The following is a 13,958-nucleotide window of genomic DNA, read 5'->3' as shown; positions in this document are numbered from 1 at the left end:
CGAGAGCCCTGCTGACCGCGGGGACGCCACCTGCCCAGCCCACGCCCCCGCAGCACTGACCGGCCGAGCTCTCCTCGCTGGACGTGTAGGTGCCCTTGCCCAGCAGCAGGTTCACCATGGTCGGGGAGCTGGCCACCTTCAGCGGTGTCTCGCCCTTCCTGTTGCTCTGCTGGGGGTTCCCTCCATACCGGAGCAGCAGCTTCACCACCTGCGGAGCAGTGAGAGGCCCGTCAGGGACCCTGAGCAGCACTGAGCGGCCACCACGCCGACGCCCAACTGCGGCCCCTTCGCAGGGCCTGAGCACGACCAGGCCAAGGGGTGGAGGCCATTCGCGCCGCCTGCGAGGCCTCTCCCACCACAGACCCACCACTCACACAGGCTGCTCCCCTCGTGCCGCCGGGTTCCTGCAACTTGGGGGGAAGGCTTTTATGGGGGCGGGGGGGCGTGTTACACAGTAGAGAAAACAAAGACCAAGCTTGTGCAAGCAGGTTTATTGCATGTTTTCATTTATTGCAGAAAGTAAGATTACCTGTCGCTAATCCGTGCCCAGGACCCCCTGAACGCAAGGACAGCAGACCTCACTTTCGTACGCTTCAGATGCCGCGTTGTCTACGGACTAAAGGTCTGTGGCGACCCTGCACCCAGCAAGTCTACTGGCGCCATTCCCCCGACAGCATTTGCTCACTTGGTGTCTCTGGGTCACATTTTGGTAGTTCTCGCAGTATTTCAGACCCTCCACCAGCAAAAAGATCACGACTCCTGGAGCTTCAGGTGACAGTTACATTTTTTAGCAATAATGTATTTCTTTTTTTTAAGGCCACATGGCGCAGCATGCAGGATCTTAGTTCTCTAACCAGGGATTGAACCCGTGTCCCCTGCAGTGGAAGCGTGGAGTCTTAACCACTGGACCGCCAGAGAAGTCCCGCAATAATGTATTTCTTAACGAAGGAGTGCAAATTGTTTATAGATACTGCTGTTGCACACCTAACGGCAACTGTCCAGGGCAGACAACGTTCCGATGCACCAGGAAACCAAAGAATTCTGTGTGACTCGCTCCATCTCGATCCTCGCTGCACTCGGGTGGCCAGGGCGGAACCCACGGCCTCCCCCAGGTGCCTGGCAAACGGGACGGCGGCCTCCACTTCAGCCTGGGCTGCACGCCGCTGCACCTGGGTCTGCATGGTGGGAGCAGGACACCACTTCCTGGGCAGGAGCTCCCCTGCCCTGTGACAAATCACCACGGTGTTGGACAATCCTGGCGCCAGAGTCAGGGCTCTGGTCCCGTGTCCTTGCTGTCTGCCAGCCGAGGAACACCCCAACTGCTTGAGGCCACCACGTTCCCTGGCTACGGCCCTTCCCTCTGAGACCAGCAACGCAGGTGAAGTCCCCTCACGCTGTCCTCCCTCTGGCCGAGAAAGGGTCTCTGCCGTATGCAGCCCTGAAGGCCACCAGCCCGCCCGGAGAGTCCAGGGTCATCTCCCATCTCCTGGCCCTCAGCCTTCTCCTCTCTGCAGAGCCCACACCTGAGGCCACGTGTCCATGTCTCTGACTGCTCCCTAATAACAAGTTTAAAGACAATTAGAAAAGCGGAGATTCAGGCGGCGGCCCTCTCCCTCCCAGCTCCATCACCTACCAGCCAGCCAGCCTCATTTCACCCATACCCCATACCTGCCCACTGTGCCGGGTATCTTTTTTTTTTTTTTTTAATTTTTGGCTGTGTCATGTCTTAGCTGTGGCGTGCGGGACCTTTCATTGCGGTGTGTGGGCTCTTTGTTGTGGTGCGTGGGCTTCTCTCTAGTTGCGGCACGCGGGCTTAGTTGCCCCATGGCATATGGGATCTTAGTTCCTTGACCAGGGATCAAACCTGCATCCCCTGCGTTGGAAGGCGGATTCTTAAGCACTGACCACCAGGGAAGTGTCTGCCTGCCCCGGTTGTTTTTAGCAAATCCCAGATATTTCATAAAGTTTTTCAGCATACTTCTCTAAAATGGCTCTTAACAAACAGTGACAACAAAAACCCCATAATGCCATTATCTTCCCTAAAACGTTAACTAATGCCTGACATCAGCTCTGTAATCAGCGCTCAGGTGTCCCAGGCGTCTCAGCACCCTCAGCCCAGAGCACCGCCCCATCTCTCCCTGCGCCGATGCGTCATTTTCACACTGGCCACACCGCCGGTTCCCTGACACCTGCCTACAGTGACCAGCGGGGCTGCCACGACAGACCAGACACTCAGCAGCCGCCATGTGTCCTCATCCCGCGCGCCATCCCATCTCCGGCCAGGGGCCTCTTGGACAGCATGGCAATGACCGCGGCCAGACCCTCACCTGCACGTGCGGCTGCTGCGTTGGACCGAAGGGGACGTGCCCCAGGTGCTTGCGGCTCCTGGGCTGCTCACCCCACGTTGTCTGCCCCCGTCCAGGCTGCCGGCTCTGGCAGCAGCACAGGGACGAGGACAGACAGAGCGCCCCTTCCCCTGGGTATGGCCACTCACCTCCTAATGGCCGACCACACCTGAGTGGCCAGAGCAAGGGCCCTGACACACAAGCCACAAACGGTGCCAGAGACCATCCAGGTGCTGACCCAGGATGAGAAAGCTGGGCTGGGGGGAGGTGGGGCCTGTCAAAGACTCACTTCCTGGTCACCCCGCAAACAGGAAGGACAGAGAAAGAGGCGGCTACGGACCCGTGCACAGTCTGACGGCAGGCCTGCCGTGGGGTGCGCGGGGAGGCGCCCACCTTGTAGTGCCCATTGTTGGCGGCGTCGTGCAAGGGCGTGTCGTCATCCAGGCCCTTGGTGTTCACCTCCGCGCCGGCGGCCAGCAGCTGCTTCGCGACGTCATAGTAGCCCCGGTTACAGGCCTCGTGCAGCGCGGTCCAGCCTGGAAACAGACACTCAGCACGTACGTGACTTAACCTTCGGGAAGGTCACCCCCGCCTCTGGGCGGCACTCAGGAAGCGCTAAGGACAGGACAGAGGCCTGGTGGGCACCCAGCCTAGAAGTGCCAAGTGGTCTTTACTTGGGTGCCTCTGGGTTGCTCGTGACCTCTAGCGGTTAACCCTACAGACTAAGAAGCTGCGAGGGTGGCATGGCCCACCGAGCTGACAAGGGTACAGGATCAGTGAACACAGGGTCACAAGGGGCAGCCTCAGCCCGAGTCACCTGTCAACACCCAGGGAGGATGTGGCCCGTCTGCAGCCAGGGAAGCAGGCAGAGCGTGGCCACGGCCGCGGGTCTGGAAGGGCCTCCGTGAGCCCGCGCTGAGGCCTCGCGGGGAGCGGCTGCACACGTCGGCACGCACACGGAGCTGCCCCGTGGACAGATCCCAGGGCTTTGGAAAAATGCAACTTAGGAAAATTGCTTTTTTTTTTTTTTTAAAAAAAAAGAGGTGCTAAACTAGGTTTGGGTCCAACACCCAGGGCCGTGGGAAAACCTAGGATTCCACACAGGAAGGCCTCCTGGTCTCTCACGTACGCTCTTCTCTCAGTGTCAGTGCACAGCTCTGGACACACAGAGCAGATCATCCCATGTAAGAGGGGGTCTGCCCCGCGGCCCTCCCTCCGAGCTCTCACCTGCGAAGTCCTTGACGTTGACGTCCGCCCCCTCGCTGATGAGCTCCTTGATACGCCGGGCGTCCCCCCGGATGGCCGCCCGGTGTAGGCGGGTCTCTCCACGCTCATTTCTCTTGTTCACTTTATCTTTGGTTTTTGAGGCAGAATTGGGCGTCCCCTTCTGACACACTGTCGACTGGGAGGGGTGCTTTGGTGTCGTGTCCACTGCAGGCCGAGGAGAGGATGGGCGGAGGTTACCGGGAGGGGCCTGCGGGGCTGGGCCACCGTCCCGGAGGAGGGCCTCCTGGGCCCCAGGACCACCCGCCCCCAGGGCTCACCTGGGCTGTTCGCAGACTCCTCGGCCGTCATCTGCATGAGGAGAGCCACCTGCTGGCGCTCCGAGAGCGGGTAGCCGGCGCGGATCCCGGACAGCCCCATGCCGAACAGCAGCCCGGCCTTGCGGGTGACAGGCTCCTTCTTAATCCTCTTCCGCTCAGGACCCTGCTTCTCTGTGAGGCGTGGAGGAGAGAGGGGAGACTTCATGCCACGGAGCCCTCTGACTGCGGAGCCTCAGCTGGCAGCACGGGGGCCCCCGCCTCACAGCCTGCGGGGGAGGGGAGGGACAGCCGGCAGCGCGCACGCCGCCCGTCATCACCTCTTCCGGCAGCAGCTGTGCTGGGGACACGATTCCGACACCTCGTCACCCGCCGCTGAAGCCAAGCCTGGCCCCCACCGACCGTCCACTGCTCCAGGCGCCTCCCCAGACCGTGCCCTGCGCGCCAGGCGGCTCACGCAGGACGGGCCTCAGTCTAGCAACTCCTAGCGTCTGTGATCCAGGTCCTCCGCCCCACCCCGCCTCCGAAGAGTTCAGATGGAAAATGCAAACACAGCTTAGAGACCCGCGGAGAGGTCAAGGCTGACTGGGCGGTACTGTACCTTTCTTCTTGCTTCTAGGAGCCTCCATCTCATGCCATGGCGCTTCGAGGAGCGAACCAGCCTTGCAGTACCACGGCGTGGACTGAGCTGGAGGCATCTAAAGGCATCAACACAGAGCACTAACGAGATACGGGGCCAGCCCGGCGCCCCCTCACGACAAGCATACTGTGCTCCTCTGGCCCCTCACCTAACACCCTGCCGGCCTCGGGCAGAAACACTGCGCCGTTTCTTTCACAGGGGCGGGGAGGACGGAGAGAAAAGACACCCCCGACTCCACGGATCAGGAGTCAAAAGCTCACTTTGCTCCACACTCACCCTCCTACTCACAGGAACTGGGGCTCCGTCGAGTCTCAGACCCCTCCCCTGCTGCCCTGTGCGTTCTGGGGAGCCCGGGGATGGGGGGGCCCTCGGTCACAGGTGCGGACCACGGGGAGGGAAGCTGGGTCGCCACGGGGCCCGGGTCTCTGAGGGGCTCTCCCTGCTCTCCGTGTCCCAGGGCTGGGGCGACCTCTCCACTCCCAGAAGTACAACCCTGGGCTGCTCTCCACCTCAGGCCCCACAAGCGTGTCACGCTTTCCATTTTCTTACAAAGAGTTTTCTGTAAACTGTTATTTCCTTAAGTACCTTAAACTGCCTTTTTAAAAACTGAAGTTGTGATCTGACAATGCTGATCTGCGCATCTTAGGTGATAACCCCCAAGCACCACAGGCCACCCCACCAGCAACAACTAGCTTTTAACCAATGCACAAGGCATACGCCCAAGCAAGGAGGAAACTCAGAAAGGACGCTCCTCAGGGGTGACCAAGGACCCCGCTCGCCTTCTCCCCCGCCCCGCATTCCCCCACGACCCGGCAAAAGCAGTGAGGAAAGGGCGGCACATGGCCCCCGGGGCCCGGCCCTTCACGGAGGCCTCTGCACAGGGCACAGCTGGCACAGCTGGCACCCAGCAGCTTCCAGGAGCCCCGAGAAACGAAGCCACGCTGGGGCAGTGGCCGGACCCGGGCAGGGGCCTGGCTCAGAAGCTCTCCCACAGCCGAGTGCCACACGGACGGGTCTGGGCATCGGGGCAGGGGGAGGCCGTGGGGCCCTGCCTGTGCCCTGTGGCCTGGGCCCTGCTCTGCCCAACCTCCCGGGAAGCACAGCCTAGCCTCAGACAATTGGGGCGTCTGGCCTCTCAGGGGCTCCCCGCTCCCCCCTGCCCAGGGGCGGTGGAGACACGAAGCCCCCAGAGAAGAGGACGGAAGCAGAACCTCAGCGAAGCGCGTCACCCCGCGGCCCCCCGCTGGGCTGTGGGTGGCATCTGCTGAGTACACTGGGTCACCTCAGGGGTGGAAGCAAGCAGACCAGCCCCCCTCTCCGCGGCGCACGGGTCTTCAGGACAGATGCACCCGTGATTTAAGACGCCAGAGGAACCCGGCAGAAGGGCCACAGCCACCTCTGTCTTCAAGTGACCGTGCAGGCAGTGGACGCCCAGGGCCAGGGAGGTGCCTCGAGGGCCTTGCCTGCGCTGCTGTCGAATGGCAGCGAAGAATCGACCTCTGCCCAGAGACTCTGATGCCAGCGGCAGAGCTGGGCCCTGTGGCACCGGCCTGTGGTCTCAGGAAGGGGCTGGGAGAGCTGTAAGGCTCAGGCAACCCCAGCACGAGTCCACACCTGCCCAGGGGCCCTGCTCACCCCACACGTGGAGGAGAACAGACGAACCCTCTGGTCTCCCCAGGCTTAACACAGGAAAAAACCCCAAATGTAATCCCATCTCCTGAGACGCCAATTTCTCGGTGGTGGAGTGTACTTTTCCACAGGTGCCGCGGCTGCCGGGATCTGGAGAGCCCACGTCTGGCCGGGCTGGGAGTCTCGGGTGGAGCAGGCGCCCACGGAACCCCGGCCACAGAGGAGCGGAGGCCGGGGCGCTGGTGCTGCAGAAGGGTCCTCCTGCCCAGCCACTGCGTCCTGTCGGCAAGGGCCAACCCGGGGGGTCAACCCAGGTGAGACCTGCAGAGCCTCCTTCCTGCCCTGCCCTGGGGTGGGCGACGGCCCCACCTGCCAGTGCAGGGACGGGGACGCGGCAGAGGAGGTGCCCGGGCCACGGCCCAGCTCCCTCAGCGCTCTGCGAAGGTTTTGCTTCTCACATCCAACCGGAAGAGAACAGAAGTTACACGAAGCCCAGGCGGCGTGCGTCAAGTTGTAGACTGGAAAACTGGCAGGTCTGTGTGAGTGGCGAGCGAGGCCAAAGGGTGCTGTGGAGGCGCAGGGGCTGGAGCGCACCCTGCCCCCTCGTTCCCCGGGGACGCCAGCGGTGCCGTCTTCCCAGGGTAATGGGGGGAAGGCAGTCTCATGAGCCTGGACAGTCCCCTCACCGTGAGGAAAGCAACGCACAGCCGTGTGACTCGGCCTGTATGTCCACGGCGCCTTGATTCTCACGCTCGGTCACCTCGCTGGTCCTCTGTGAAATCGGGGCCATGTTTATCCACTCTTTCTGGGACACGGTCACCCAGCTAGCAGATGCAAGGGTCCCCAGCCCCCCAGGCCATCCCTGGGTTTCCCCCTAAATGCTGTTCCTGTCGCCCCCGGAACACACCTCTGCTCTCCTCCCACAGCCCCCGTGGCCTCTTCTGGGGCTGGGCCTGCGGAGGGCGCAGCCCTGAGGGCCTCTGTTTCAGGACCCAGCATCCAGAGTCCACTCCTCCTGGGGAGTTTCACTCCCCAGCAAAACTGACAGCGTCCAGTGGAGAACTTCCCCGAGTCACGGCGAATCCTGGCAGCAAAGACACAGAGTGAGCTTCTGGGAGGTCTCCTCTGGCTTCCGGGACGTGGTCTGCAGACACCCTCCCGGCCGCCTTCCGCATCCCCTCGGGCAGTCCCGTGGTCCCACACGACGCTCCGCATGGAGCCCGCGCCCTGCGCAGACACCGGCGGCCCCGTGTGCTCCTGCTGGACCCTGGCCGGCAGCTCTCCTGCTTCCTCTGTGCCTCAGTCAAGGCGGCGTCTTTAGTTTCAGCAGCGTCCAGCTCACTCACCCTGCTCATGGCGGACCCGGTAAGCGCTAGAACCGTCCCCTGAATGCTTCGTTTCAGCAATCATTTCTGCTGCCTTATGCTCTGTTTTACATTGTGAAAACCCTGCCTGATCTTCTGGACGCTGTTCTGTGTCTGCTCAGGTGTCTTCCTCCTGCCGCGGCCATCTCTGGGTCCAATCCTCGTCTCCGCTCTGGGCCCTAGGAAGGCGCACAGAGGCCCAGGGAGGGCCAGCCCCATGGGGGCAGGACGGCGTGAGCCTGGGGAACCCTCTCGTCCCCCAGGCTGGAGGACGGCATCTTCCAGCCGGAGGTGTCGGCGGGCACGGCTGCCCTCAGCCCGTCCACTGCCACCAGAAGCCCCGTGGCTGACAGCCAGGGCATACCACGTGGCCGAAAGTGGGAAATCTATGACTCTCCTCAGATGTCACCATCGTCAGGGCTCTGCCCTGTGGGGGGGAGGGAGCGGAGGAGGTCCTCTGTCTCCCATGAAGTTGCAGGGCTCGGCCCACGGCAGGCTGACGGGAGGTGGGTGGTCGGCACCGGGACCTGTTGTCCCGAGAGCATCCCGTCCCTCGGCCTCAGAGCACACCTTCCACACCACACAGGGCCTGACCTGCACGATCAGTCACAAACACATGCTTCTGACCAAGAAGCCGGCCCAGGCACAGTCCACATGTGACAGACACCCCGTCAGGTGACGGGCTGCACGGGGTCCTCCCGCATTACACTCCGACCCTCCAAGCGCCACTGGACCCACACAGGCACCATCATTCAGGCTGTGGTGACAACCGGCTTTCCTTCCGGTTTCCTGCTCTATGTCTCCTCCTTTTCCTTTTTAAAAAAATTTCCAGCGTTGATCATTTAAAGAAAGAGCGGTCTGTGTGGCCTTCAGCAAGTCCCCGGCCTGAGAGGGACAGGCTGGACCCCCCCGCCCCGTCTCACTCCCCCCGCAGTGGCTGCTGCAGCTCCAGGTAAGGGCGACCACAGAGCCGCCCCACAGGTGACCGTGATCAGGAGGCCAGCATCTACGGAGGTGAGGTTGGCATAAAGGGCCTGGACAACAGGGGTTCCCAACCACTGACCCCAACTTTCACTACAGCAGTAAATCAGAACCAGTAAATCGTAATCCAGACCGCCAGCAACGCACCAACAGCGTCATCCATCCCGCCGCTCCCAGCCTGCCTGGGGGCCTCCGACCACCCCTCCAGCTCCCCACACCCAAACCCGGGAGTTCATCGGGTGGAGCGGCCACCCTGACCCAGACCAGAGAGAAGTGGGCCCAGCCACGCCCTCTCGCCTTGGCCTGGGGTGGAGGTGGCCAGCGTCCTACACCAGTCCTGCCCGCTCTGGGGTCCCGAGAGCTCCAGGGTCACGGTGTGGGTGGCATGTGCCCTCCCAACCAGCGACTCACAGCGTGTCACGCCTGGCAGGCGGCCAAGCCCCTGCATGGTCAGCCACGTGGCCTCCGGCACTTGGCAGGAGGCGTGCTCAGAGCCCAGCGCCAGTGAGTCCCTGCACACAGGGCAGCCTTGAGCAGGAGTCCCGACAGGCCCTGCCCACCAGGGGAGCTGCGTGCCCGCCGCCTCCGTCCCCAGATCCCAGCCCTGACGGGTGAGCTGCTCACACACCCTCCCTGCAGAGCCAGCCCGAAGGAGAAGCAAAGAAACGCTGGGAGCTGACAACAGGCCCCTCTCTGAAGGGCCCTGGGGGCTCCAGGTGGGAGGCGGGAGCACTGCTGCCAGGCTGACAAGAAGCCCGCAAGGCTCCATCCACACAGGCCTCAGCAGCAGGCGTGTGTACACGTATGCCGCGGGGAAATCAAGCACGTGAGAAGCAGACAGCGGAGTATAATTTGAAGCAGGTCCCGGTCCCACCAAGACTGGCACCGGGCAGGAGGGCCCCCTCTCCCTGCCTGCCGGCGCCTGCCCGCTGGCGGCCCGAGCTCCAGGGAGGACGCCCCAGCCCTGACTAAGCGCTGCGGGCCTCCTGGGGACCAGCAAACAGGAGGATGCTCCCAGGGAGCCCGGGGGTCTCCGGGGGATGCTCATCAGCCTCCCCGTCTCAGGGAGCACAGCCGGAGAAACTCGCTATTGGCCACTCGGAACCGTCGCCTGAGCGCCAGGCTGCATCTTCCCAGCAGGGGGCGCTGGAGGGACACGGCAGGAGCCAGCAGGCAGGGAGGGGACGTGGGAACACGGGGACCTTCAGCCTCCCTAGCTCGGCGCTAACCAGAGTTGGCACTTCTGTACAAGAGCCTCCCCATCTGCCCTGGGGCGGGCGGGCGGGCAGGCGGCACCTGGTGCAAGCGCGGATTCTCGGGGGAAGAGCTTCACTCCGCCCGGCCAGGCAGCCGCTCACCAGGAAGGGCAGGGAGGGGTCAGTGACCAGGGCTGTAGGCGAGGTGCCCAGTCCTGGCCCGAAGGATGAGACGCTCCCAGTTACTGGAGACCAGTTCTGCCACATGACCAAAGCAGATGTACAAGAAAGCTGCACGGTCGGCCCCTGAACGCCGGGGGGCGGGGGGGATGGGCAGGACAGTCCCCCAGTCGAAGGCCCCTCCTCCTCCCACACTGTGTACTGAAAAAACCGCACATAAGCGGACCCATGCAGCTCACACCCGTGCTGTTCAAGGGTCAATGGTACAGTAAAACTGGCCCCCAAAGGGATAAACAATAAACAGTAAAAGGACAAATGCTGTACTTTACATGTATTTAGACTTTGTCCCTGCCTGGAAAATCCCACTTGCAAAACGTTCTTCAGTTTCCCACCTGCCTGGAGCCTCGTGCTGAGATGCCAACCGTCCCCCAGGCCTGCTGGAGGCCGCCTTCACGGCCAGCACACCGCAGAGACCCCAGAGGATGCCCCGCCCGCCTGTGCTCGGGCAGCAGTCCTCCCGGGAGCGGGCAGGAACATCCCGGAGGAGGACACGGACTTGCAGACCCCCAACATCCTGGAAGCCGGCAACCAAACAGCGATGCCACGCCCTCCAGTACCAGAACTGGCTCGGGCACCCAAGCCTGAGTTTGGCCTGTCTCTTCTGCACCCAGAGCCTAAGGCACAGGGTCCCTGGGAGGACTCCCACCTCCTCCGCCCTCCTCCCCGGCCCACCCCCTCCCCTTGCGAAGGACCCCGCGGAGGTTGAGCTGCCTGCCCCGGACCCCAGCCACACCCCAGCCGGCACCACCAACCCCGCCAACCTGCTTCACCAGCCTGCAGCTACCCCAGGTCTCTGCTCAGTGGCTGCGGGCCCGGGGGGCACCCGCCTGGGGGGGCGCCCCGTGCAGGAGACGTTGTGAGTGAAGACGTTCATTCCAGGCTGTTCCCCTGCCATTTCTCCCCGTTCTCTCACATTTATCTCATTTCTGTACCTGCCATTTTCCTGAGACCGGACACAAACCCTCACGTGCAGCAAAGCCCCCCTGCCCTCCTCCCGGTCCTGGCAGGACCTCTGCTCCTTCCCCCGTGGCTGCATCCCGGGGGACCCAGGCCCCCCTCGCGGCTCTGCGGATCCACCCCGCACCTGCCCCTGGCTCAGAGGGTCTGCAGTCAGATGACCAGCAGGCGGGGAAGGCCCAGGACACCAGGACCAAGAGGAGGAGTGTGAGCCGGCTGGCAAAAGGGCCAGGTTCTTGCCTGGACCCAGCACGTGTCCCTGCAAGCAGCTCAGATGGAACCAACCTGAAAGTGCGCACACCACATGGAGGTAACCGGCAGGCCCGCAGCGCGCGCACGCGCAGGAAGACTGCATGGTTCCTGCCCATTTTCACAGCTCCCTTTGGCCTCTATTTCAAACAACTGGGTTTAATTTATGTGCTGCTGTAGCCCTGAGGGGAAACATGTTTATCCTCCCATGTAAAGCTCTCCAGAGGCTCTCCTTGAGGGAGAGGAGCCCGTGGTCACACGCACGGGAGGCCCCGGGCAGGCTGGGGGAACGTGGCTTCTTGGCGCACTGGCGGGAATTCTCTGCCTGGGAACCTGCCCTGTCAGCTCTGAAGCACCCCTCCCGGGCCTGTGCGGCGGGACGGGGGCGCCAGGGGCGGCGGGGGTACCTGTGTCCGAGTCCTGGGAATTCTCTGCCTGGGGATCTGCCCTGTCAGCTCCGAGTCTCCCCTCCCGGGCCTGTGCGGCGGGACGGGGGCGGCGGGGGTGGCGGCGGGGGTACCTGTGTCCGAGTCCTGGGAATTCTCTGCCTGGGAACCTGCCCTGTCAGCTCTGAGTACCCACCCCGGGCCTGTGCGGTGGGACAGGGGCGGCGGGGGCGGGACGGGGGCGCCGGGGGTACCTGTGTCCGAGTCCTTCTGCTCTCCATGGGCGCCCACAGTGAAGGGCAGCTTCCGCTTGGTCGCTCGCTCTCTCACCTCCTTCCCGCCATCACTGCGGTCCAGCTTCGGGGTCTTGGTTAGAGAAACTTTATCTTTATCCTGGGAAAGAGAGTGACGCTTTCAGACGTTGGCCCTAAGTTAGATTCTCAAAGTCCTCAGGTCTACCAGGACTTCACGTGCCAGGAAAGCAAGTCTCTTATTTGGGCAATGGACACCCCTCCTGCCCACCAGGCTCAGAGGCACCCACGGCCCTGCCACCTCGCTGCCTCCTGCCTCGTGTTCCCAGAGACGGACTCAGTAACGGGGAAGGCGCACCTTCAGAGGGGCCTGCTGACAGACGGAGCCCGCCCTCCACTGGAAACTCTCCCCGTGACCGTGGACGAAGGGGCCCGGCCTCCCACCCAACGGGAGTATGTCTGCCCTGAGACGCTGGCTCCCCTCCAGCGTGTCGTCCTTCGCCTGCCCTGTGCCTGAGCCACCTCTGGCCACCACAGGCCTGTGACACTGCGGGGCCGTCTTTGGGACGGACACTGCAGCCGCAGCAGCCCCGGAGCAGAGCCAGTGCAGGCGGCCCAGCCCAGAGCAGGAGCTGGCTGGAGGGCGGCCGGGTGTGGCCATCGCTCCCGGCCCTGCTGACCTGTAAGGACCCAGGAGCCCGAATTCCAGCCTCAACCTGGGAGGTCCAGCCGGGCATCTGCCTCGCCTGTCACCGTCTGCAGAACCGGAGGAAGCGCCACCTTGTGGGGGTGGGGGGCTCGGGATGTGACACGCCCCTCCCAGAAAGGGCAGCACGCAGAGCCCTGAGGGCGGGGGCCGCTCAGCGGAGCCTCAGGCTACCCAGCGCCCCGGCTCGTCTGCCCGCAGCGCACCGCACAGGCCCGCCAATTTGCGTTGCTGACATGGAGGATGGCACCGCTACCGCCAGGCGGCTCCTTCTCCAGCGGCAGGCTTTCCTTCTGGAATCCACCCCGGGGAGGCAGAGGCAAACACACGGCCCTCACAGCAGCCCTCATGGCACTGGGGCGTCGGGTGCTCCTGGGAGGGGACGCTCAGCCCTGAGCGGCGCGAGTCCTGTCTCCCGGGGCCCTGAGAGTCCTCCGCTTGACTGCCACGCCGTGCCCTCCAGTCTCAGCAGGCAACGAGACACCCTTGGGTGACCAGGGGGACTCCGCCACAACACACTGCCAGCTCCGAGGGCACCTGGAGCGCGAAGAGGGACCAGCAGGCAGAGCCCGAGCCTCGGCGGAGCCGGTGCCAGGGGCGCCAGGACACAGGCCCGCTTGTCACCACCTGCACGCACCTCGCCCCCCCCGCCGCCCCTGACCGGAGAACAGCACCCACCAGTGAAAGCCCCAAACTGTAATAAGCAACTTGCCACCAAGAAAACTCCTGGCCCAGTTGGTTAATCTGATCGACAGACACAAAAAAAGATAACACAAATCACAGTAACAACGTATTCAGAAATGCAAGAAATTAAAAAATCAATGTAATTCACCACACTAAGAAAATAAAGGACGGGAACTTCCCTGGTGGTCCAGTGGCTAAGACTCCACACTCCCGATGCAGGGGGCCCAGGTTCGATCCTTGGTCAGGGAACTAGATCCCACATGCCGCAACTAAGAGTTCGCACGCCGCAACTAAAGATCCCGCATGCTGCAACTAAGAGATGGTGCAGCCAAATAAGTAAATATTTTAAAAATGCTTTAAAAAAAAAAAGGATGGAAAATTATGATCATCTCCACAGCTGCAGAAAAGGCCTGAGGTCCTGAGACCAACTCCCAGCACACTGTGGGGAGGGACGTCCCCCACCTGACACAAGTTTGGTGCAGAAGATGGGGTGCCGCCCCCGAGAGGGGTTCAAGTCAGGAATGCTTATACTCACCACATCTACTGAAAAACTAAACGTTTTTTTTAAAATGAGCAAAAGATCTGAACACGCACTTGTCAGAAGAAAATATCCATACAACCAGTTAACGTTTGGAAAGGTGTTCGGCGTTGGGAAAACGCAAATTAAAACCAGGAGGCAACACCAGTACTCCCACAAGAATGGCTGACTGGACCGGCAGAGCAGTGGGCCTCGGACGCTGCTTGGGGCCACTCAGAGTTTCTAACAAAGTCTGGGGAGTAAGTGACATG

At 62.6% G+C, this 13,958-nt stretch overlaps 1 protein-coding gene across 11 annotated transcripts in view; it reads right to left on the bottom strand.

Annotated features, from left to right (window-relative positions):
- ANKRD11 (ankyrin repeat domain containing 11) overlaps positions 1-13,958 on the bottom strand; it is a 166,471-nt gene that overhangs the window by 13,550 nt on the left and 138,963 nt on the right. For 9 of the 11 annotated variants that reach the window (XM_057534971.1, XM_057534967.1, XM_057534972.1 and 6 more), the window contains 5 exons: positions 11,783-11,921; positions 3,890-4,060; positions 3,573-3,776; positions 2,739-2,881; positions 61-208 (listed from right to left, as the gene is read on the bottom strand). In XM_057534971.1, coding sequence (XP_057390954.1) covers positions 61-208; positions 2,739-2,881; positions 3,573-3,776; positions 3,890-4,060; positions 11,783-11,921 — 805 coding nt within the window. Of the gene's footprint in view, positions 1-60; positions 209-2,738; positions 2,882-3,572; positions 3,777-3,889; positions 4,061-4,487; positions 4,585-11,782; positions 11,922-13,958 lie in introns of all 11 variants that reach the window. The other 2 variants (XM_057534974.1, XM_057534976.1) reach the window with 1 other exon arrangement.

Source organism: Balaenoptera acutorostrata, chromosome 19 (genome assembly GCF_949987535.1).
Source record: "Balaenoptera acutorostrata chromosome 19, mBalAcu1.1, whole genome shotgun sequence".
In the NCBI taxonomy this organism is placed as follows: Eukaryota; Metazoa; Chordata; class Mammalia; order Artiodactyla; family Balaenopteridae; genus Balaenoptera; species Balaenoptera acutorostrata.
The sequence above is the reverse complement of the archived record's forward strand: the minus strand, read 5'-3'. Positions and strand labels throughout refer to the sequence as shown.